The sequence below is a fragment of the Typopeltis vanoorti genome, chromosome 1 (assembly GCF_054136105.1).
Source record: "Typopeltis vanoorti isolate ZY-2024b chromosome 1, IOZ_Tvanoo_1.0, whole genome shotgun sequence".
Classification (NCBI taxonomy): domain Eukaryota; kingdom Metazoa; phylum Arthropoda; class Arachnida; order Uropygi; family Thelyphonidae; genus Typopeltis; species Typopeltis vanoorti.
Window position 1 is genome coordinate 42,379,675 of NC_143549.1, and position 24,971 is coordinate 42,404,645.

General features: G+C 37.7%; 1 protein-coding gene across 6 annotated transcripts in view; it reads right to left on the reverse strand.

Annotated features, from left to right (window-relative positions):
* LOC150109923 (6-phosphofructo-2-kinase/fructose-2,6-bisphosphatase 1-like) overlaps nt 1–24,971 on the reverse strand; it is a 463,954-nt gene that overhangs the window by 140,837 nt on the left and 298,146 nt on the right. For all 6 annotated transcript variants that reach the window (XM_090397298.1, XM_090397313.1, XM_090397290.1 and 3 more), the window contains exon 11: nt 2,952–2,993. In XM_090397298.1, coding sequence (XP_090253424.1) covers nt 2,952–2,993 — 42 coding nt within the window. The remainder of the gene's footprint in view (nt 1–2,951; nt 2,994–24,971) is intronic.

A 24,971-nucleotide genomic window follows, 5' to 3' on the forward strand; every position in this document is an offset into this window, starting at 1 on the left:
TATCTAGACCTGGTGATTTTCTATTTTTCAATTTCTGTTATTTCAATTTTTGTTTCTGTTGTATTTATTTCTTCTTCTTGATTTGTTTGTTTACCTAGTTCTACTTTTATTTCAACAGTTAGGTTATAAAGGTTTTTAAAATAATTTTCTAATTCCTCTATTTCTACTTTTAATATTGGGACATATTCTGCTTCTTCCTTCTTTTGTGTGTTAATAAATCTCCACATTTGTTTCTGTATACCATAGAAATCATGTTCAAGTTCTTTTGTATATGATTCCCAAAATTGATGTTTGCTTTCTATTTTCTTTTAATTAACTTTATTTCTTTATATTCGTTCCGATTATCTGTTGTTTTCATTTGTAGATATTTTTGATATTTTTCTTTCTTTTCTTTTGTTAATATTTTCATTTCTTCATTAACCCATGGAGTCCATCTTCTTGATTTTGTTATTCTTATTTTTTATTATTTTTTTTTTAATATCTCTGTTGCTATTTCAGTTAAAGGAAACCCATTTCTTGCAAAGTCTTAGTTTACATATTAACAGATTATGATAATTTCCAATTTCAGCTGATGCTAACACTCTAACATCTTCTATTTCTGATGGGTATATTACTTTGTTACATATAATATAATCTATTACTCATTCCTGTCCTTCTTGTGTTTCCAAAATGTTATTTTATGCTGTTTTTTATGCTGATAAAATGTATTCATAATTTTTAACTTATTATTTGCACAGAATTGTATCAGTGTTTCTCCGTTATTGTTTCTTCATTTATATTTGGGATGAATCATAAAGAGTAGAGAAGACGTTGTGGCCTTACAAGAAGAGTTGAATAAATTGAGTGATTGGGCACGGGAAGGATGTGAGTTCAATGTGTTGCAAAATGTAAGCTTTTCAAATTTGGAAAACAAAGCTGGGATGAAGAATTTATGCTTGGTGAGGATATATTGTCAGAGGTGGAGGAAATAAGAGATCTGGGAGTGATAGTGGATAAGGATCTGAAATTTAGGGGACACATAGCCAAAATTGTGAAGACAACACAAAGGCTTCTGGGAAGGATGAGGAGGACACTGACTTGTAGAAGTAGGGAGATTCTTGTTCCATTGTATAAGGCTCTGACACCACACTCTCAGGCACTATTGTACCCAGATTTAGTCATCTGATTTTCAGAAGGACGAAGAGATGTTGGAAAGGATCCAAAGGTGACTGACTAAGGTAGTTTCTAACCTCTAGAATGTCGAGTATGAGGAAAGATTGAGAAGATGCAAATTACAGAGTCTGGTGGATAGGAGGAAGAGCAGGGATATGATAGAGACCTACAACTTAGTAAGGGAGGTTGTTATAGGATCAATGCTGGAGAGATTCTACAGAAAATGGTGGGAGATCAAGGGAGAACCAGAGGTCATTCCTGGAAAAAATATAAAGAGGGTGTGAGTAGGGGAGTGAGAAGTAGGTTTTTTTCATGCAGAGTTGTGAATGATTGGAATGCCTTGCCTGAGAGTGTGGTGTCTGCAGAGAATTTGAGTATGTTAAAACATGGTATGATGAGCCGTGTATATGATAAAAGGACCTCCCAGATGAGTCTTTGACTCCATGGGGTCTTGGGTAATAATAATAATAATTATTATTATAGTTTATGGTTTCTTCATATCATTATCATCATCATAATTTGCTTACACATTTTCATGGTGACTGCCCTCTACATTACCAGGAATATACTATAGCAATATCTGACTTATGTATTTCATTCTATTCATCTCTATCTCACACCATATAGGGACTCAAAAACTACTAACCCTTGCATCTCTACCTTGTATAGACATAACTCTTTTTCTATCATCAATAGCACTCTGCCTCTCTTTTTACTCTTTCTATCTTCAAAAAAAACATCATACCCTTCCATTTCTATTTGTGTCAGGATGTCATCCTCATCCAATCATGTCTCACTTATTCCCATAATTTTTGGATAAACTAACAAGATCAATGCATCCATTAATTTCACTTGTTTCTGATGCTTCTAGCATTTGTATACAAATTTGCATTTGTATACAAATGCTTATAAAATCTATATATTTTGCTTATAAAAGCAAAATATATAGATTCCTGCCATGTACCCTTGAGGGTACATGGCAGGAATTTGATGATGATGATGATGAAGCAAAATATATAGATCCAGGAATAACAATTTATTCCTGGATCTATAACAAGTTTCACTGATACCACTTATTAGATGTGACTTCTTCATACCCTCCTCAAACCATTTCTTTTTCTCCTTACTCATCCCTGAACCATCTTCAAATTCATCCGTATTCCCTACATCCTAGGCCATCTCATTCCCTTCTTGTCACCATCACTAATAACATATATTTAAATATTCAACTCATAAAGAATGGTTCAATGTAAAAGCCAATTGGCCAAAATGGTGTCAGGGCTATGGAATTCTTCTTCTTATGAAGACTGAGATTGATAGATAAGAGAGAGACAGACAGAGAGAGAGACCAAATGCAATAGAAAAATATAGGCTTATAGAAGAATGTTAGAGAATATATGACTTTTTCAGTACATGGAAAAGTTGTTTTTAAATTATGGCCTCTGCCATCTTTCAAAAAAAAAAAACCTATGGCTACACATTTGCATGAGGCAAGTGTATTATGTCTGTTAATTGCATGTGTTTTTCTGGCATTTTTGCATATTCATATGAAAAGCACCAGTTCTTGTAAGGAAAAAGTCTGCCACTCTATGAGGCTGGCTAACTCACCAGCTGGAGAGGAAAGAACAAGGGATATCTCTAAAAATTGAGTAAAAAAGTAGTTGTCAGAGGTGGTTGTGAGTATACTGTTTACAAATGAGTTTATGAAGAGGTATGATAGATAGTGTGCTCACTTACTACAACTATTACTACCAATAATATATGTACAGTAGATGGATTAATAAACTTGTGCACATTACCATGATGACTGGTTCTAGTCTTGCTACAAGATCTTCATATGACTGAAAAGAAAACCATAGTTACTTCTTCAAAAAATTAAAACTTTATTAAGAAACATTAGTAATACTGTATAAGAGACCATAATATAATGAGTGATAAATATTCAAAACTTCAAATTCATATATCTAAAGACTCCATATTGATATCTTAATTTTCTTAATATAAAGGATAATTAGTATTATCTGAATGCCTCCATTGAGTCACTAGACTCACTGCAGAAGACCTATGGTGGTAGCAAATAGTGACACACTCAATATTCACTATGACTCTTTTCACCCTCATCCTCCATGCATATTCTGTATTTTACTCCCCTGCAAATCCTTATATAACTTCCAGAGATAGTTTGTTCTTCCCTTACCCTGCCTACACAACAGATTCCTTACATCTATTCGATAAGCACCTCTGATGCTTTGTTAAGTTTCAGTCATCCCTTCTCCTCTTCAATGATGCAATTACCTTTTTATACTGATCTGTCAGCAACAGTACTTTACAATGTTATAATGAATTTTGCTCTGATAGGTAATGTAAACTCTTAAGAGCTTTAATCCACCTTGACAGATGACACTCATTCATCTGCTGACAACCAAATTGCTCTGAAATGGCATCACATTAGTATTCTGTTAACTAATTTGTTATTATGTTTACTAATTTTCCAAGCATCTGCAAATAACTGAATATCTACTGTGTGTGTGTGTGTGTCATCCTTCTTTCTATGACATACTGCCTGCCCACATTTAACTCACTAATATATTAAGCATCCTCAAAACTCCTTTCAGGATAAAGTGGACAACATTATAAATATCATCTGAACTATGTCTATATGCATTAAGTATCAATAGAAGGATGTGTTATTGTTATTATTAGGTTCTCGTGGAGTTCCTTGAACTCAGTCACTCCATTCACATTCTACTCACTAAACAAAAGTCAACTTTCACTTCCTTGCTGTGTCTCTGCTCCATCTTATACAATTTCAGAAGCATCTTGTTCTTCTCTCATTCTGCTATCTGTCACTGTATGAATAATCTTATCTTCATTAATCTGCTTAAAAATTCTTACCAGCTTATGTTTCTTTATATCACCTCCTCCTTTTCCACTTATGACATTTTAAATTCCTTGGAACAGTAATCTCTTTATACTTTTGTGCTGCTATACTTTTCTGTTCTGGCATAATAATTCTTTCAATATGTGATAAATTTCAGATCCTTTCAGTATTACTCCTAAGCTCCATATCTCATCCACTTCCAAAACTCTTTACACCATAAAACCTTATGCTTAACAAACACTGAATAAACAATATAGGCAGCCTATTCATGTACTCTTAAAAGCTATATTAGATTCAGTCCTCATAGCCATGTCTAACTTTGCACCATACAAACATCACACATGCATTAACCCTCCCTTCACAAAAAAAAAACTCTCTCCTATGATGGTGCTGAAATAGAAACAAAACAGACTTCTATTTTAGGACTATAAGTGACACCACTTGCTATTATATTATGCTTACTATTGCATAAGGTCTCATGGTGTAGAACACATATTCTATCAACTCACTGATTTCTCCCTCCTAATCTAACACTGCCACTGTTGTGAAATGTAAATAAAGTATTAACATGACTCTCCTTAATAAGTCATGCAGACTGGGTTTTAGTATCCCCCACCCACCTCCCACCCTTGGCACCAAGTAAGTCAAGGATGTCATCAACTCCCTGAAATGCTCCTTTAAAACATGCAATAATATGTCACCAAGAGGATTTAACATCTCAACTGTTTGTTCACCATATTGTCTTACTTTTAAGTCTGTTTCTAGTAAGCATAAAAAATGCATCATGAAATGTATATATGGGGCCAAATGTCATGAGTGTTTAAAACAAAATTAAATACAAAACCAGGAAAAGGGTAAGTATAAATTATAAAGCAAGATAGAATTTATTAAAGCAGGTAACACTGTATACAAATATACACTTCTAATAACATAACATAAAGAAATATCTGACTCTTAAAACTGCAATAAACTTGAACTAATAAACTGAAATAAAATGAAGTTATGCTGAACCTGTTAGAAGTGAATGAAGAGGATCTATTCTGAATAAGATAAGATTGAAGAAGCTGGAAGGATGCACAAAGGCAATGAGATGTCAGTTTAATGCAACTGAGTGTAAGGTTTTGAAAATTCGTGAATATTTTAAAGGTCAATAAGGAAAGGGGGACTAGATGGAGTTTCATCATGTGTTTTAAGGAATGTGCTATAGAAATGACTTTGCCTTTTACTTGGATGTGTGTAAAGAAAGTCTTGCAACGGGGAAAGTCCTCAAGATTGGAAGGAGGGTAAGATGGTATAATTACATAAGAGTGGTGGTAGAATGGAGGTATCAAACTATAGTCCTGTTTATATTTCTTCTGTAGTTGTTAGCATTTGTGGAGAAATTAGTAAGAACTCATATACAGAATTACGCAGATGAGGGTAATATTATTTATGCAGGCCGATTTGTGCTCTTGTTTTAGTAATCTGGTTTCCTTTTACAATAAAGTAATAAGAGCAGTGGATGAAAATAAGGCATACACCTTCGTTATTTTGGATTTTACCAATGCATCTGACAGTGAGCCACATGACAAGTTGATTTGTAAGTTGTATCATATGGGTTTAGATAACACGTTGGTGGACTGAATTGGTGATTGGCTCTCTGGCAGATATCAGAGTTGCATATGGGGAGCACAATCAGGAAGTAGGAAGGTTATAAGTAGAGCTCCACAGAGTTCAGTCCTAAGACCATTGCTGCTCAATCTTTATGCCAATGATATTGTCACATAGGGAGATGGTCAGTTGTTTGCAGATGATGTGGAGTTTGGAAACGTTATTAGTATTAGTTCTGATGTTTCTGCTCTTCAAGAGGATTTGAACCAGTCGGAAGGGTGGGAAAAGGAATGGAGATGTCAGTTTAATGCAACTAAATGTAAGTTTTTAAAATTTGGGATCCATAGATGGGATGTTTCATATTTACTTGGTGGAGTCATACTGGAAGAAGTGGAGGGAATAAGGGATCTTGGGGTGATTGTGGATAGAGATTTAAAGTTCTGAGGACATATTGCAAAGGTTATGAAGATATCTTAGAGAATTGTGGCAATGTTGAGGAGAGCATTGACCAAAAGAGATAAAAGTGTTATGGTCCCATTGTATAAAATTTTGATCAGACTACATCTGGATTTCTGTGCTCAGATCTGGTCACTGGGATTTGAATAGGATGAAGTAACCTTGGAGAGGGTGCAGAGACAAATAACAAAAATTATGTCAGGACCGTACAATGTTGATTATAAGGATAGACTGAGGGCATGTAGACTGCAGAGTTTGGTGAATAGAAGGCAAAGGGGGGGGATATATTTGAGACATTTAATCAGTAGAAGGATTATTATAATATTAACACTGAGAAGATTTTCATATGGTCGAATAAGAGAAAGGAAGAAGGACAAGAAGCCACAACTTAAATCCAAAAATCCAAACACTTCAGATACCAAACTTTGAAAAGGAGGTGGTGAGTGAAAGGGTGTCAAGGTGAGCTTAGGCCGTCCTAAGCCTAAATCTATATGCTCCTTGATTCTCTCCCAAGCTCTTCAAGGAAGACTAAGGGTTTGTCAGATAAGTGTTGATGTGCTGATAGTAAAAAGAAAACATGATTGAAATCTGATGCTAAAGAACAAGAGAAAAGACTCATGCTGGCTCGGATGTCACCGGCCAAACAAGGTCCGTGTTCCCATCGAGTAATCAGGGTTGAATCGAAAAATCAGTTACAGAAAACAAAGACAAAAAAAAAAAAAACTCAGGCCTGTAAAGGATGGAATATCAATTGGTACATGGAATGTCCGTACACCCTGGGCAACTGGAAAATTGCAGTTGCTTCAAGAAGAAATGAAGAAATACAGATGTGATATATTGGGTATTTCAGAAATGAGATGGATATTGTCAGGAGAATCAAATGGTGGAAGAGTTCTCTGGTCAGGAAATGAAAGGAAGCCTGAAGAAGGCATAGGTTTCCTCTAAGTAACAAGTTACTTAGAGGAAACCAGTTAGTGAAAGAATAATGGTTGCAAGATTTAGTGCCCAACCATTTAATGTCATGACCATTCAATATATACTCACCATTGGAGAAGACTGGAATGCAAAGATTGGCAAAAATAACACAGGATGGGAAAATCTGTGTTATTTTTATTAAAAGGTTATGGGAAAATCTGGATATGGAGAAAGAAATGAACGTGGAGAGATGCTTCTGGAATTTGCCACAGATAACAACCTGATGATTTGCAATACCAAATTCCAACAAAAAGATTGTCGTAAATGGACATGGCGCTCCTTTGATGGCAAACACAAGAATATGATCGACCTGATATTAATAGAACAGAAATGGAGAACCTCAGTTCAACAGTGCAGATCATTCCAAGTAGCTGATATTGATTTGGACCACAGCTTAGTGATTGCGAATGTAAGACTAAAACTGAAACAGAAGTACAAAGGAAAGTTCCAAAAAAGCTAGAGACATCTCAGAACTAAATGAAGACAGGCTAAGAATAGCATATCAGAACATATTGGCAACTAAGCTCTTACCCAAGTATAAATATAAATAACAAAATATAAATACAACAGCAGAACGACTAACTACAGTCCTAAAACACCAGTAGAGGAAGTAATTCCTGAAAGAGAAAAGATCAACAAGAAATGGATAACTCAGGAAACCCTAAAATTGGTACAAGAAAAAGAGAACTGAAACTTAAAAGAGATAATTCAGAGGCAGCAGATGAGTTATACTGTCAAAAATGCAATGAGGTACAGAAAGCAGCAAGATCTGATAAAGCCAAATGGTTGGAGGACCAGTGCAAAGACATTGAACAGTACTATGGAGAACATAAAACTAGAGAGGTCTACAAATTTATACGAAATGTCAATAGGAAGTGGCAAACAAGATCAGTAGAGTCAAAGATGAAGATGGCAAAGTATTGGTGGACAAGACAGAAATCATACACAGATGGACAAGATATTGCAGTGAACTATATAAAAATCAACTAAATAATACTGCAACAGAAGTAATCAAAGAACTAAAAGCAATCTCTCCGCCAGCAGAGATCTTTGAAAATGACATCTTGGAAGAGGAGGTGAATAAGGCTATAAAACATCTCAAGAACAACAAGAGTCCTGGAGATGACAACATAATAGGCGAGATGCTAAAATATGGGGGAGAATCAGTTGTAAAAGAAATGTATAAGCTATGTAATGAAATATGGAGATCAGGGTATGCCCCCGAAGAGTGGAAAAAATCGGTCTTGGTTGTTCTTCATAAGAAACGCAGTTCTTTAGAATGCACCAATTACAGAACTATTGCATTAATGAGATCTTGGCAAGGTGCTGATGAAAATACTAACAGAATGCCTGAAGGCTCATATGGAGGCACATCTTCCTGATGAACAAGCCAGATTTCGAAAAGATTGAAGTACAGTGCATATCAGTATTGATTTCTTCATTATTATTATCTGTTTTATATATTATTTCTCTTGGATTATGTTGATTTGTGCTATCTTTCTTCATTGTTAAGTTTCCTTAATACTTTGTAGGCTATGTCTTGTCTTCCATATATGTCTTATTCTATTTTATTAATAAATCCATCAAAAGATTCTATGTGAGCTTTCTGTATGATTTTAGCTATTTTTCTTCTGTTTTTGCATATTTCTTTAATTTCCTTTTTTTTATATATATTTTATTATACTTTTATATTTTTATTTTTATAATTATAATTATATATTGACCATGAGGTGATTACCTGGGTGGTTGCCAGCAGTGCAAGGACCCCTGTGAAAAAAGGGTATATGTGGAACTACAAGGGGGGTAATTATGAAGAGCTCAGGAGACAGCTTGCAGATGTAGCATGGAATGAGGAGTTAGCTGGAAAAGAGATCAATGCAGCTTGGGGGATTTTCAAAAACTATTTAGTAGATGCAATGTCTAAATGTATACCATGGGTGAGAAGGTTAAATAAGGTAGGTGTGAGATAGATGAATAAAGAGATTAAGCATGCAATACAGAAAAAAAAGGCATTGTGGAGACAGCATAAGAGAAGTGGAAGTAACCAATTTCATGAGGTCTACAAAGACCAGGCAAGGAGGGTGACTTGGTTGGTGAGAGTAGCTAAAGAGAGGTATGAACAGCAGTTAGCTAATGAAGCCAAAAAGAATCCTCGGGAGTTCTTTCGATATGTAGCCAGCAAAAGAAAGAATGATTATGGAAGGATGACATTGATTGGAGGAAATGGTATAAAGACAGCTGTTGCAGAATGTGTTGTGGAGATACTTAATGAGCAATTCATAAAGATCTTTCAATCTTGTGAATGTGACTTCATGGAGAGATTAAGAGCAGTTGATGATGGGGAGGAGAGACTGACTGTAAGTGAGCAAGAAGTGTTTGGAGAGTTGAGTAAACTAGATGTAAATAAGGCTGTGGGACTTGATAATATATCACCACGCATTCTGAAGGAGTGTGCTAGAGAGTTGACACCTGCCTTGACATATTTTTTTAATACGCGTCTTGCACTTGGTCAAGTTCCTAAAGAGTGGAAGGAGGGCAAGATTGTGCCACTTCATAAAGGAGGTGATCGAACTCAAGCATCAAACTATAGGCCTATCTGTGTGTCAGGTGTTGTGGTTAAGTTGTTGGAGAAGCTTGTGAGAACTAGGATCCAGAGTTGGGTTGACAACAATGGTATAATCTTTGATGGACAGCATGGATTTGCTAAAGGGAGGTCGTGTTTTAGTAATCTATTTACTTATTACAATAAAGTGACTGCTTCCTTGGACAGAGGAGAAGGATACACAGTAATATATTTGGATTTTGCAAACGTTTTTTGATAGAGTACCTCATGATAAGTTGACAGTCAAACTAGAGCAGATGGGGTTGGATATTAGATTAGTGCATTGGATTGGAGACTGGCTATCTGATAGGTATCAACAAGTTGTGTATGGGGGTGCAATATCCAGGAAAAGGAAAGTCACTAGTGGAGTGCCTCAGGGGTCTGTTTTAGGGCCATTACTATTTAACTTATATATTAATGATATTGGTGAAGATTTGGATGGAGATATTCAGTTGTTTGCAGATGATGCAAAGTTGGGACGAACCATAAAGAGTAGTGAAGATGTTGTGGCCTTGCAAGAAGACTTGAATAAATTGAGTGATTGGGCAAGCAAATGGGGATGTGAGTTCAATGTTGCAAAATGTAAGGTTTTAAAATTTGGAAAACAAAGATGGGATGCAGAATTTATGCTTGGTGAGAATATATTGTTGGAAGTAGAGGAAATAAGAGATCTGGGGGTGATAGTGGATAAGGATCTAAAATTTAGGGGACACATCGCCAAAATTGTGAAGACAACACAAAGACTTCTGGGAATGATGCGGAGGACACTGACATGTAGAAATAGGGAGATACTTGTTCCAATGTATAAGGCTTTGATTAGGCCACACTTGGACTATTGTGCCCAGATTTGGTCACCGGGTTTTCAGAAGGATGAAGAGATGTTGGAAAGGGTCCAAAGGCGAATGACTAAGGTAGTTTCTGACCTCTGGAATGTTGAGTATGAGGAAAGATTGAAAAGATGTAATTTGCAGAGTCTCGTGGAGAGAAGGAAGAGGGGAGATATGATAGAGACCTACAAGTTGGTAAGGGGTTGTTATAGGATCAATGGTGGAGAAGTTCTACAGAGAATAGTGGGAGATCAGGGGAGAACCAGAGGTCATCCCTGGAAACTGTATAAGGAGGGTGTGAGTAAGGGAGTGAGAGGCAGGTTTTTTTCGTGCAGAGTTGTGAGTGATTGGAATGCCCTGCCTGAGAGCGTGGTGTCTGCAAGTAGTTTGAATGTACACGGTATGATGAGATGTGTGTGTAAGATAAAAGGACCTCCTAGATGAGTCTTTGACTCCATGAGGTCTTGTTTTAATAATAATAATAATAATAATAATATTTTATTATACTCTTAACTAAGTGAAAAATAAACTTTCAACATTTAATTTCCTTTGTTTGTTTTTTAAGGAAAGATTTATATATCATTTCTTTCATATTGAAGAATTTATGGAGACACAACACACACATGTTAGAATAATTTCTTTACTTAACATTAAGAAAGTAAAATTCGACATTTCGACCTCTGTATTGAGGTCATCATCCTGTAAACATACATTTTTACAGGATGCAAGCTACGTGACACTGCAATATACAAAAGTACGATGAATCAAAATGTTTCTCAATCATTTACTCCAGCCTGACCTCTGGTGTCAAAAAAAACAACAACAGAACTACATTAAACAATTCCTAAAGTCCTATTGTATTAAGATTTTCCTTCTGTTTGGGATGGTTCTAGATGCTAAACAGATTGAAGATTCCTTCACATTCTTGGAATAATGAATCCATAATTGCCATCCTGTTTGGCCAAGTGGTTAGCATATCCGCTCTCCTATCAAACGGCTGTGGGTTCGAATCCCGCTGTGGGCATAGATGTTTGTGATTGTCTGTGGAAATACTAGTGGTGGTGGGCGGTAGATGGCGTTGGTGTAGTTGGGGGTTAGTTGTAGATGGTGGAGACAGTTGTAGAGTAGGTGGCCTCCCTTGATGAGTCTTTGGACTCCCTGGAGGTGTCACATAATAATAATAATAATAATAATTCTGTTCAGATTTGGATGATGTTTCAGCATTTCACTAGCTTCTTTGAATTTTCTTTCAAATCAGTGCCTTTCCAGTCAATTCTGTGGCATGCTTGGAGTATGTGGTCTGATAGCCCTGTTTTATCATAATGGAGGTATTTAATGTGGTGTCTTATTTTGTTGGGGGTTTGGAGGTTGCCTTAATATTGTATTTAAGTAGTGTTCTATCTATTTTTTCTGAAATGCCCCTAATGTAAGGTTAGGATTGGGTGTTAGGATCACTGAAGCACGTGGCAGGTGATTTGAGCTGTGGTAAAAAAAAAAGTGTTTTTTAAATGGTGTATAGTGTGAATTCTTCTGCGAATTGTGCTACATTTTTTTCTCAGTAACACAAGTGTTCTTTAGTGGTTCTGCTTTTGGAGTTTCGTTGTTATATATTGTGTTATTTTTGGGTTACCGAGAAGGCAAGGTCACAGTTGGCAGCATTTGCGGTGGAAGAGAATATAAGTTTTCGCTATCTAGTATAGTTGAATATACCGTTATATTTATATATATGTTTATATTTATATATATGTTTATATATATATATATATATATATTTATTTATATGTTTATATTTATATATATGTTTATATATATATATATATATATATATATTTATATATATGTTTATATTTAATGGTTATATATATATATATCTGTGTGTTCATATATATTTTTAGTGATTAATTTAGTAGTTACTTGGCAGTAAGGAATGATGGCGGACGCAGCTGCAATCACAAATGCCATGTCACCAAATCCTCTGCCATTTAAGAACTCTATTATATGTAACATAATAAAGGACTTTGTGGCATGCAGTATTTTCAGCATACCACAAAGGGAGAGTGCATATATGTGCAAAATGCAGGCAGTGGGAGGAAATCAATGAATTAGATATTTCGATAACCGACCTAGTTGCTTCAGTGATGGGAAATGAATGTCAGGCGACGAGTAGTGTGATAAAAGAGAATGACGAGCAGGAGACAAGTAGAGTGAGAGAGGAGAGGATGACGAGCAAAATATGAATGAAAAAATAAGAGTCAGGAAGTGCAGAAGGCTTGAATGACTGTGAAGTTTTTGGAGATGGTTTTGATTGGGTAAATGAATGGTGAGTAAGAGTGACTAACTTGCAGAGAGAGAGAGAGAGAGAGAGATACATGAGCTGAAAGAGGAGGTGGAATGTCTTGTGAACGATATGAGAAGTATGAAAGATGAGAAGAATGGAAGAGATGAATGTAAGGCGAATCAGATTAAAAGTGAGAGAAAGTTTTGGGAATGATAGAAGAGGAGAGAATAGAAGCAGTAGGAGAGAGGGAATGAGAGAGAGGTTTGGGAATGATAGAAGAGGAGAGAATAGGAACAGTGGAAGAGAGGGAATGAGAGGGAGAGAGAGAGAGAGAGAGTTATGGGAATAATAGAAGACGAGAGAATGGAAACAGTAGGAGAGAGGGAATGAGAATAATATGAATTTCCCTTAACTCCACTGTCCCTTAGGACTGGTTGAGCCCTCCTAATGAGGGATTTTAAGTATGTATTTTTATGACTGTAGATCTGTGTGTGTTCACGGGCCGGTTTGTTTGAGGGATGAAAAACCCGAGTTTCTGGATGAAAAAACTCTCTACCTCTGTATGAGACCAGCTGACTCACCTTTAGTCGAAAGAGACCAAATAAAAGTTCCTCACGTCATGGATGGAAATCGAACCCATGTCTTTCTAACCAAAGGGCTTTGTCTATACCGACTGAGCTACGGAGGCTCTAGTGTATCAGGTGCTGACTGGGTTAGATGTTAATAAGGCTGTGGGAATAGATGACATATCAATATGTATTCTTAAGGAATGTACACAACAGTTAGCTATATCCTTCACCTGGTTATTTAATGAAAGTCTTGCAATGTGAGAAGGGTTCCTAAGGAGCAGAAAGGAGGCAAAATAGTACCATTTCACAAGCATAGTTCTAGGAAAGAAATTTCCCAATTATAGACCAGTCTATATAACTGCAGTTTTTATGTTATGTGGCAAGTGAGAGTAAAAATGACTATGGGAGGATGATTTTAATCAATATTGATGATAGGTGACAGAGGCTAAAGAAATAGTAGAATTGCTGAGTAATCATTTTGCAAAGGCATATCATCCAGGTGGAGATTTTTCAGTTGATGATGTGACAGAGATACATCTCAAAATTGACGTAATTTTTTGTCCATTTTTTCAAAAATGAACAAAATTTTGAATTCCTTTCCTTAAGGTCATCTTCCTTGAATATTTCAATGTTTACAAAACTAGTTGGCTCTCCTATTCCAACTACACAGATCAAGCTTGGAACACACAATATTTGTGTGTTCCACGCTTGATCTGTGTAGTAGAACACACACTTATCAGAATATCAGATAACCCTAACTACTCTCCAAATACCTTGGACCTCTTCCTTACTAGTGATCCAACCAAGCACACTATCTAGGCAGTTCAGACCAATAATCTAGTGCTGATGTGATAATCTCTTCCTCCATGAAACAACACACACACACACACACACACACACACACACACACACACACACACACACACACACACACACACACACACACATACATACATACATACAAGCATCATGTGGCATTATAAGAAAGCTAAGTGGGGTGATCTACACAACTACTATGACACATTTCCTTGGCGCTGGATTATTGTTTTGGGACATCTGACAACTATGCACTGAACGTATAACTGAAATAATTCTTATTTGCATGGAAACATTTATTCCCCATTCATATAACCTAAGTTCTTGCCCCATTCTAATTGGTTCTCTTATAGGTGTGCTAAGCATGTACAAGTGTGAAGCAAACATACTATAACTAGCTTGCATCCAAAATTCAATCCAACTATACCTATTATACTAAAGACTAGAACAGAGGCAAGAAAACTTTCAATGCATCAAAAAACTGACTTTGAGAGAGCTAAACCAAAAGCAAGAAACTTGCATCCTGTCCAAATGGCAGCCATACATTATAGTTTCTAGCCAAAGTTATTGGTTGTAACTTCTGTCCAACACTGCTCTCACCACTGTTATGTCCCAATGGTTCTGTTACATCATCACCCACACAAAAGCCAACCACCTGGCTTCCTCCTTCACCTCCAATCCTTGTACTGCTGATTTTGGCAAATGTCTTTCAACCATTTTAAACACTGAACACTTAATGTCCAGTTTGACCTTTTGCCAGAAAGAGATTAGAAAAATTTTGCTCAAATTGGATACCAGAAAGTCTCCCAACTCTCATGCCATTCCTTTTCTTCTAAAGATTTGTGCTCCAGAGTTGACTTCCATTATGTGTTGCCTTTATTTACCTTCTCTTATTCCACTGCTATCTACCCTGCTGTTTGGAAATTAGCCCACATTCGATTCTTCTTTAAAAAGGATAAATCTTTACCTTCAAAATTACTATCCAATTTCTCTCACTCAGTCCTTTTGAAAATAATGGAAAGACCCAACACCACTTAACTACTATGCTATGTTGAAGACATTCAGATAATAAATGATCACAGTGTGGATTCCATTACTGTTGATCAACAGGCAATCCAGTCACTTAATTTGGACAAATACCATGGAAAAGTTAAGCAAGTCTCAAGTGGTTGCTCTTGATATCTCCAAGGCTTTTGATTGGATCTGGCACAAAGGCTTGTTAAGTAAATATCCATCAATTGGTTTGCCTGATTTCTGCAGGCAGACTAAAATACTCTACTTGCTGTCAAATCTTTTCAAATATGTGTAGCAGCTAATCAACACTCCCTCAGTCTCTGGCTTTGTCAATTTCCTGGAGTACGGTTCCACCAATGTGGTATACTGCTGATAATCTTTTCACCCCAAAATGCATGCATAACCTTACACTTTGCCATGTTAAACTGACATCCATTCTACTTAGCCCAGTCTGCCAATCTATCCAAATCATTATTATTATTATTCAGGCCTCCATGGAGTCAAAAGACTCTTCGTGGGCGGTCCTTCCTAGGAAACACAAAGTCTATCACACCACTCCTTAAACTCAATGACCATTCTCTCTCTCATCACACTATCAGGCAATGCATTCCATGGTTCAACCACCCTCCATGCAAAGAAACCACTTCTTACCCTCTTGCTTACAGTTTCCTTTCGTAACTTCCAGGGACGGCCCCTTGTCATCACTCCTTCCCGCTGTTCAACCAAGCAAAAGAATTCTCCGGTGTCAACCCTGTAACCACCTCTCAACAGTTTAAAAGAATCAATCATATCACGTCTCCTTCTTCTATCCACCAAACCTGCAGTCCACATTCCCTCAGCTGATCCTCATAATTAACATTGTACAGTCCTGAAACCATCTTTGTTATTCCCTTTGTACCATTTCCACAGTTAATTAATCCATTTCAAATCCTGGGGACCAAATCTGAGAACAATAGTTTAAGTGTGGTCTGATTAGGGTCTTATACAACATAATGATAACTCTTTTATCTCTGCAGGTCAGCGTCCTTCTCATTATTGCAGCAATCCTCTGTGTTACCTTCACCACCTTTACAATATGTCCCCTGAATTTCAGGTTTCTATCAATCATCAGCCCGAGATCTCTTATCTCCTCTACTTCCTCCAGTACAGCTCCTCCAATAGCGTACCCATTGATGTGTCCCAAACCTCAAGACCTTACATTTTGCTGCATTAAACCGACACCCCTAGTCATTTGCCCATCTGTCTAGCTTATTCAAATCCTCTTGCAGGGCTACCACATCTGCACTATTACTAATAACCCTTCCCAGCTTCACATCATCTGCAAACAACTGAATATCCCCCTGTGAGACCCCACTTGTAACTCTCTGCCTCCTTAAAACTGGCCCACCATACATAACTCTCTGATACCTATTGGACAGACCAGTGGCGCACTCAGGATTTAATCTTGGAAGGGGCCGAGTGCTCAGGATTTAACCTTTGGGGGGGCCGAGTTGAGTAGACGTTTTGCGAATACACACAACACATCGCATACAACCTATAACTGAGCATCTGCAGTGATCGCTAATTCATAAGTAGCACACAACATAAATAAAAAAAAAAGAATTTTAATTAGGAAAAGATTTTTGGAAATTTTTCTAGTGTTTTTTCCTTTTCTTTGGGGGGTGCCCGGGCCCCTTGGCCCCCCCTCTGGGTACGCCACTGGGACAGACAATCCTGAATCCAGTTAACCAACCTGACATCCAAACCCACGTGCTGCAACTTAAATAGCAGTTTATCATGTGGCACCCCCGTCAAATGCCTTCATCAAGCCCAAGAAAATGGCAGTATATGCTTTTCCCTCATCTACTGCACTTGTAACTTTATTATAAAAGGCTGGCATATTACTAAAACAAGAGCGCCCCTTAAAAAATCCATGTTGACTCTCACAGATAACATTACCCTCATCTGCCCAATGCTGTATACAGTTCCCTCACTAATTTCTTCAAGATCTTAACACCTACTGATGACCACACAAACTGGCCTATAATTAGACACTTCCAGTCTGCTACCGCCCTTATGCAGCGGCACTATCTTGCCTTCCTTCCATTCCCTCGGTACCTTTCCTTCAGCCAGACTTTTATTGAAAAGCTAGGAAATGACAGAGCTGTCAGTTCTTTAGCACATTCTCTCAAAACCAGTGGTGAAATACCATCCAGTCCAACAGCTTTAGTAGTATCCAGAGTACTCAGTATTTGGAACATACTCTCCTCCTGTACCTCTAAACATCGAACCTGCCCTATCCCTCTAGTATTAAAATTTACTCCTCCAGGATGAAATATTTCAATAAAGTGTTCATTGTACAATTCCACTATGTTCTCTGCATCAGTCACTTTATTCCCATTTCTATCCCACAATGTCATTCTTCCACAATAATTCCTCATCCTACTGGCCACACAGCTAAAAAATTCCCTAGGATTTTCTTTGGAACCTAGGGCCAATCTCTTCTCATATTCCAGTTTCGCCTTCCTTACCATACTAGTCACTCTCCTGGCCTGTGTCTTATATTCTTCATTCATCTGCTCTTCACCTGTCTCTTTATATCTCTTCCATAGCTTCTTCTTCATATGCAGTTCCTGTTTAATATTGTTTGTCATCCACTTTACACCAAATTATGTCCTCTTCTTTACTTGTGGAATACAGCTTACTATTGCTGCTAACAAATATTCCTTCACTCCCGGCCTTCCAATTCCTCCCTCCATGAAACTTCCCCAAGTTGATATCTAAGACTATTATAATCACCTGCCTTATAATTCCACATAAGTTCCCGTCTCTTTGATACTCCTGCATGTCTATTGATCTTCCAAGTCAAAACCACATGGTCACTCTCTCCAACTGGTGGGAGAGATGTCATCTCAGTTATTATCAACTCTTCTGATGCTATGACCAAATCCAAAATTCTTGAACCTCTTGTTCCCTCTATTACATGTTGCCTAAGATATTTGTCCCTCAAGAATTCTAGAAATTCCATTCCCTACATGCATCATCCTCTCCCCAATTTATACTGCTATAGTTAAAATTTCCCATAAAAATCATTCTTCTTGCATTTGCCAAGCTCAACCGTCTAAACATCTCCTGGTCCCCTCCCTATGTGCTCCTCGGTTTGTAGCAACACCCCACTAAATATCCTGCAAAATTTTGACATCATATGTATTCACCATTGCTCTACCAAACTTTGCATCCTCCGCAAATAACTGAACAGTTCCTCTACATCCTTTCCTATATCATTAATGAACAAATTATATAGCAGTGGTCCAAGAAAAGAACCCTGTGGCATGCACGCACACACACGCACACACACCATTAGTCACAGGCCTTCTTCTGGACTCTACTTCTGGATAAACTACTCTCTGATATTTCTCCATCAACCACCCTCCTATCCATCTCACCCACCCTATATCCATCCCCATGTGTTGCAGTTTACTGATTAGAATTACATGTGGTATCCTGTCAAAGGCCTTTGCAAAATCCACCAGTCACTGTAAACCGATTACCCTTAATCCAATTCAGCTGTCCCTGTATTACAAAACATGAGCAATTTATTGAGGCATGATCTACCCTTCACAAAACCATGCTGATAAAACCATGCGGTTGGTAATTTGCAACAGCAGTCTTGGAGCCGTCTTTATGCAATGGAACTATTCCCCCCCCCCTCTTTTCACCATCTCAGGACAAATCCAGAGCTGAGACTTAGATTAAACAATATGGTCAAGGGCAGTGACAATTCCTTTGCCGCTTCACATAAGACTCAAGCTGGTACCACCCAATCCCACAGATGTATTCACATTAAGGTTTTGTAATATGCTGTTCACCTCCATTTCATTCACCTCAGTTCCCATAACATTGGTTCCCTCATTCCTGCAATGTCACCACCTGGATGATATACGTCTTGCTAAGCATTCACTTAATAATTCTACTATTTTGACTGATTCAGTTACCTTCCTACCGTCAGCATCCCTTAAAATCATTCTGCCGTATGCAATTTTTCTTTTACTTGCAGCATATCGAAAGAATTGTTTGGGATTCTCTTTAGCCTGCATTGCTAACTTCCTTTCATAATCTGCTTTTGCTTTTCTTACCTCACTAGTTACCCGTCTGGCCTGTGCTTTGTACTGTTTGTGTGCCTGCAGGTCACCTTTTCCCTTAAATTCCCTCCATAATTGTTTCTTTTTTTGCAGCTCAAGCTTAATGGTGTTATTCATCCATTTAACTCCCACTTGATTTACTCTCCTTACTATGCAGTCACCCATTACCTCCCTCAAACACTCTTTTACCACTTCAAATGGACTATCAACATCCAGCCCTTGCAGTTTTACATTCCATTGCACTAATCCGAGCAATAACCTAAGCTTGTCATACTTATCAGACCAGTAATTCCACATGTACCATGTCTTAACTGAAAATTACACACACACAAACACACACACATTTAGCTACCTCCCAAGTCAAGAGAGTGATCATATGGCCACTCTCACCAACCGGTGGCCAGTGGCAGATTACCCATTAAGGCAATGAGGCGCGTGCCTAGGGGCCTCAAGATTTGGGGGGTCCCAAGCCAAGACATTTTCCTATAGTGTTTTAAAATAGATTAATATTTTCAGTAAACATCATAAAAATCTTGATTATTTTAAGCGAAAATTTTTTCAAAACAATTATTACGTTTTAATATGTATTTTGAACAGCACGCACTATCTATGCTTTAAATAATGCCACAATACCAATGTCGGCGCTAGTTGACAAGCTTTATTTTGAACAGCACACGCTATCTATGCTTTAAATTAAACTGCATTACCAATGTCAGCGCATGGCGCTGTTGACAGCTTTGAGGTCACGAAAACTGATTGCATTGCCGAGATAGGAAGTTTCGCCTGGTTGCTTCTTAACTTCATTTGTTATTGAATCGTGTAAGAGTGAGGTGTTTGTTTCAAAAATAACTTTTTAGTGACTTTTCGTGTTTTCATTATTTGAGTGTAGTGCAAGTAAAAAAAAAAAAATTGTAAAATTCTAAAAAAACTGATAAAAAAATAAAAAGTTTTATTATTTATCATCCTTTAACCCTTTAACAGGCAGAAAAATTGAGAAGTTCAAAAAATTCAAAAGTACAAAATTGCATTTATTTGCCACCTAACTTTTATTTATTTTTTATTATTATCTTTTGGGGAGCCCCCAAATATAATTAGCCTAGGGGCCCCAACTATCCTTAATCCGCCACTGCTGGTGGCAACGTGGTCATATTCATTATAGTCAAATTCTCAGATGCAATTATTAGATCGAGCACTCTCAAATCCCTAGTATATTCCATTACATGCTGTCTCAGGTAATTATCCCTTAGTAACTGCTTACAATCCATTTCCTTCCTCCCATGTGTTCTCTCCTCCTTCCAATCAATGTTACCATAGTTGAAATCCCCCCCATAATAATTACCTGTCCTCCACTCACTGAGTCTATTTGCCTATGTATATCTCCATCATTTATTCCATCCCCTGATCTATAGCAGCACCTAACTGTATATTTTGTTCTGATGGCATCAATCTCACACCAGATAGCCTCAAATTTGCTATTTTCACTATCCTGTGGTTGAGCTTTGATCTTTGGCTGCAGTTCATCAGAAAAATTTCGTCTGTACCAATCTTATAAAAACCTTTAGTAACTTATATATTTCTATCATACAGCTAACCAGTCTGTGGAGAAGGCAAACTTTTTATTAATTATTATTATTTATTTATATGGGTACTCCATTGGGTCAATAGACTCATCATAGGAGACCAATTTCTCCATTAATACAATATCTATCATACATTTCCTTAAAACCTATTCACTGTCAAGGTGCTCACAACCACCTCTGGCAGTCCATTCCACTCATTTACCACTCTCCAAGTAAAGAACCTAGTCTGCACACCTAGACATATTCGTAGACAATGTCCAAGTGTGACCTCTGTGTTTCTCCCCCTTCTCCCTATGTATTTAAAAATTTCTTCTGTGTCAAACTTATATAATCCTTTTAGTAACTTCTAAGTTTCTATCATGTCCTCTCTTTCTCTCTCTCTCTCCTCTGCCTGTCAGCTAAACTCTGCAACCCACCCACCCTCAATCTATCCTCACAGGGAACATTCCACTGACTTGTCACCAGCTTGGTCACTCATCTATGAATCCTCTCCACCATCTCCTGATCCCCCAAGAAACGCAGGTGACTAAATCTGTGCACAATAGTCAACATATGGCTGAATTATAGCCTTATAAAGAGGGATAATGACCTCCCTATCTTTACTTGTCAATGTGTTCTTCAGCATCCAATAATCCTCTGAGCTATTTTGCCAAATCTTGCAATATGTCCTCTGAATTTCAGATCTCTATCTACCATCACACTCAGATCCCTAGTCATATCAATTTCCTGTAAACTAATACCATCAACATGATATGACGTGTGTAATCTTTTCATCCCAAAGTGCATTACCTGACATTTTACAACATTGAATTGACAACCATTGTCCTTTACCCACACTGCTAATTTCTTTAAATCATCCTGTAAGATATCTACATTACCTTCATCAACTATTGCCCTCACTAGTTTTTTGCATAATTGGCAAACAACTGAATATCCCCCACTCAAATCCTTATCATAAATGTACAAATTAAGAGTAGTGGTCCTAGTACAGAGCAATGTGACACTCCACTAGTCACACCCATTCACTTTGATCCCACTCCACCATCCTTCTATTCATGCCACCAGGCTCATGTCCATTTCTATTTGCTTCAACTTATGTAATAATTTTCCATATGGTATTTCGTTAAATGCCACTGCAAAATCCAGCAGTATCATGATGTAGCCATTTCCTTTATCCAATTTTACTGTCACGTTATTATTATATTATTATTATTATTACCACCCCAAGACCTCATGGAGTCAAATACTCATATGGGAGGTCCTTTCATCACACACAGAGCTCATCATACCATGTTTTAAACACATTCAAACTCTTTGAACACACCACATTCTCAGGCAAGCCATTCCAATCATTCACAACTCTGCATGAAAAAAATCTGCCTTTCACTCACCTACTCACACCCTCTTTATACAGTTTCCAGGGATGCCCTCTGGATCTCCCCTGATCTCCCACTATTCTCTGTAAAACTAATTCCAGCATTGATCCTATAACAACCCCTTACAAACTTGTAGGTCTCTATCATATCTCCTCTCTTCCTCCAATCCACCAGACTCTGCATATATCTTCTTAATCTTTCCTCATACTCGACATTCCAGAGGTTAGAAACGACCTTAGTCAGTCGCCTCTGGACCAAATCCACATCACTTCATCCTTCTGAAAACCAGGTGACCAAATCTGGGCACAGTAGTCCATGTGTGGCCTAATCAAAGCCTTATACAATGGAACAAGAATCTCCCGAATTCCACAAGTCAGTGTCCTCTGCATACTTCCCAGAAGCCTTTGTGTTGTCTTCACAATTTTGGCTATGTGTCCCCTAAATTTCAGATTGTTATCCACTATCACCCCCAGGTCTCTTATTTCCTCCATCTCCGACAATATATCCTCACCAAGCATAAATTCTGCATCCCATTTTTGTTTTTTTGCAAATTATAAAACCTTACATTTTGCAACATTGAACTCACATCCCCATTTGCTTGCTCAATCATTCAATTTATTCAAGTCTTCCTGTAAGGCCACAACATCTTCACTACACTTCAAGGTTCATCCCAACTTTGCATCATCTGCAAACTACTGAATATCTACATCCAAATCTTCACCTATATCATTAATATACAAGTTAATCAGTAATGGACCTAAAACAGACCCCTGAGGCACTCCACTAGTGACTTTCCTTTTCCTGGATATCGCTCCCCCATACACAACTTGTTGATACCTATCAGATAGCCAGTCTCCAATCCAATGCACTAATCTAATATCCAACCCCGTCTGCTCTAGTTTGACTATCAATTTATCATGAGGTACTCTATCAAAAGCCTTTGCAAAATCTAAGTATATTACTGTGTATCCTTCTCCTATGTCCAAGGAAGCAGTCACTTTATTGTAATAAGTAAGTAGATTACTAAAACATGACCTCCCTTTAGCAAATCCATGCTGTCCATCAAAGATAATACCATTGTTATCAACCCAACTCTGGATCCTAGTTCTCACAGCTTCTCCAACAACTTGACCACAACACCTGACACACAGATAGGCCTATAGTTTGATGCTTGAGCTTGATCACCTCCTTTATGAAGTGGCACAATCTTGCCCTCCTTCCACTCCTTAGGAACTTGACCGAGTGCAAGACTCATATTAAAAAAGTATGTCAAGGCAGGTGTCAACACCCTGGCACATTCTTTCAGAATATGTGATGATATATTATCAAGTCCCACAGCCTTATTAACATCTAGTTTACTCCGCTCCCCATACACCTCTTGCTAACCTACAGTCAGTCTCTCCTCCCCATCATCAACTGCTCTCAATCCCTCCATGAAGTCACATTCACAAGATTGAAAGATCTTTATGAACTGTTCATTAAACATCTCCAGCACACATTCTGCATCAGCTGTCTTGATACCATTTTCTCCAATCAATGTTATCCTTCCATAATTATTCTTTCTTTTGCTGGCTACATATCGAAAGAATTCCTTAGGATTCTTTTTGGCTTCATTAGCCAACTGCTGTTCATACCTCTCTTTAGCTACCCTCACCAACCAAGTCACCCTCCTTGCTTGGTCTTTGTAGACCTCATGGAATTGGTTATTTCCACTTCTCTTATGCTGCCTCCATGCCCTTTTTCTCTGTATCGCATACTTAATCTCTTTTTATTTATCCATCTCACACCCACCTTATTTAATTTCTCACCCTTGGAATACATTTAGACATTGCATCTACTAAACAGTGTTTGAAAATCACCCAAGCTGTATTGATCTCTTTTCCAGCTAACTCCTCATTCCATGCTACACTCGCAAGCTGTCTCCTGAGCTCTTCATAATCACCTCCCCCCCTTGTAGTTCCACATATACCTTTTCTCACAGAGGTCCTCGCATTGCTGGCAATCACCCAGGTAATCACCTGATGGTCACTCTCACCAATTGGTGGATGATTTGACACCTCATTTATAATTACATCTTCTGATGAGATGACCAAATCCAAAATGCTCAATCCTCGTGTGCCCTCTGTTACATACTATCTGAGGTAGTTATCCCTCAAAAACTAAAGAAACTCATTTTGTTTACTTCCAGTTGCTATCTCATCATTCCAGTCTATATTACCATAATTATAATCACCCATAATGATCATCCTTTTGTTATTTACTTGGCTAATTTGATTGTACATTTCATTATCACCACCATCCACATTACCTGGTCTATAACAACATCCCACCAAGTATTTGATTCCATTCACCTCTATCTCAGACCATACTGCCTCAAAACCACTGGCACTATTTCCCTCTTACATGTCTACCTTATGGACATAATTCTTTCTTTATCGTCAATAGCACTCCTCCTCACTTTTTACCCCTTCTGTCCTCACGAAACACATCATACCCTTCCATCTCTATTCCTGTCAGATGTCATCTTCTGCCAACCATGTCTCACTTATTCTCACAATTTTTGGGTGAATAGATGCAATTAGTGCAACCATTTCATCTGCCTTGTTTATTATACTTCTAGTATTTGTATACAAACACAACAGCTCATTTCTGGATCTACAGCTAGTTCCACTGATACCACTCACTTGATGTGATCTCTCCATGCTCAACTGGGGCCATTTCCCTTTCTGCTTCT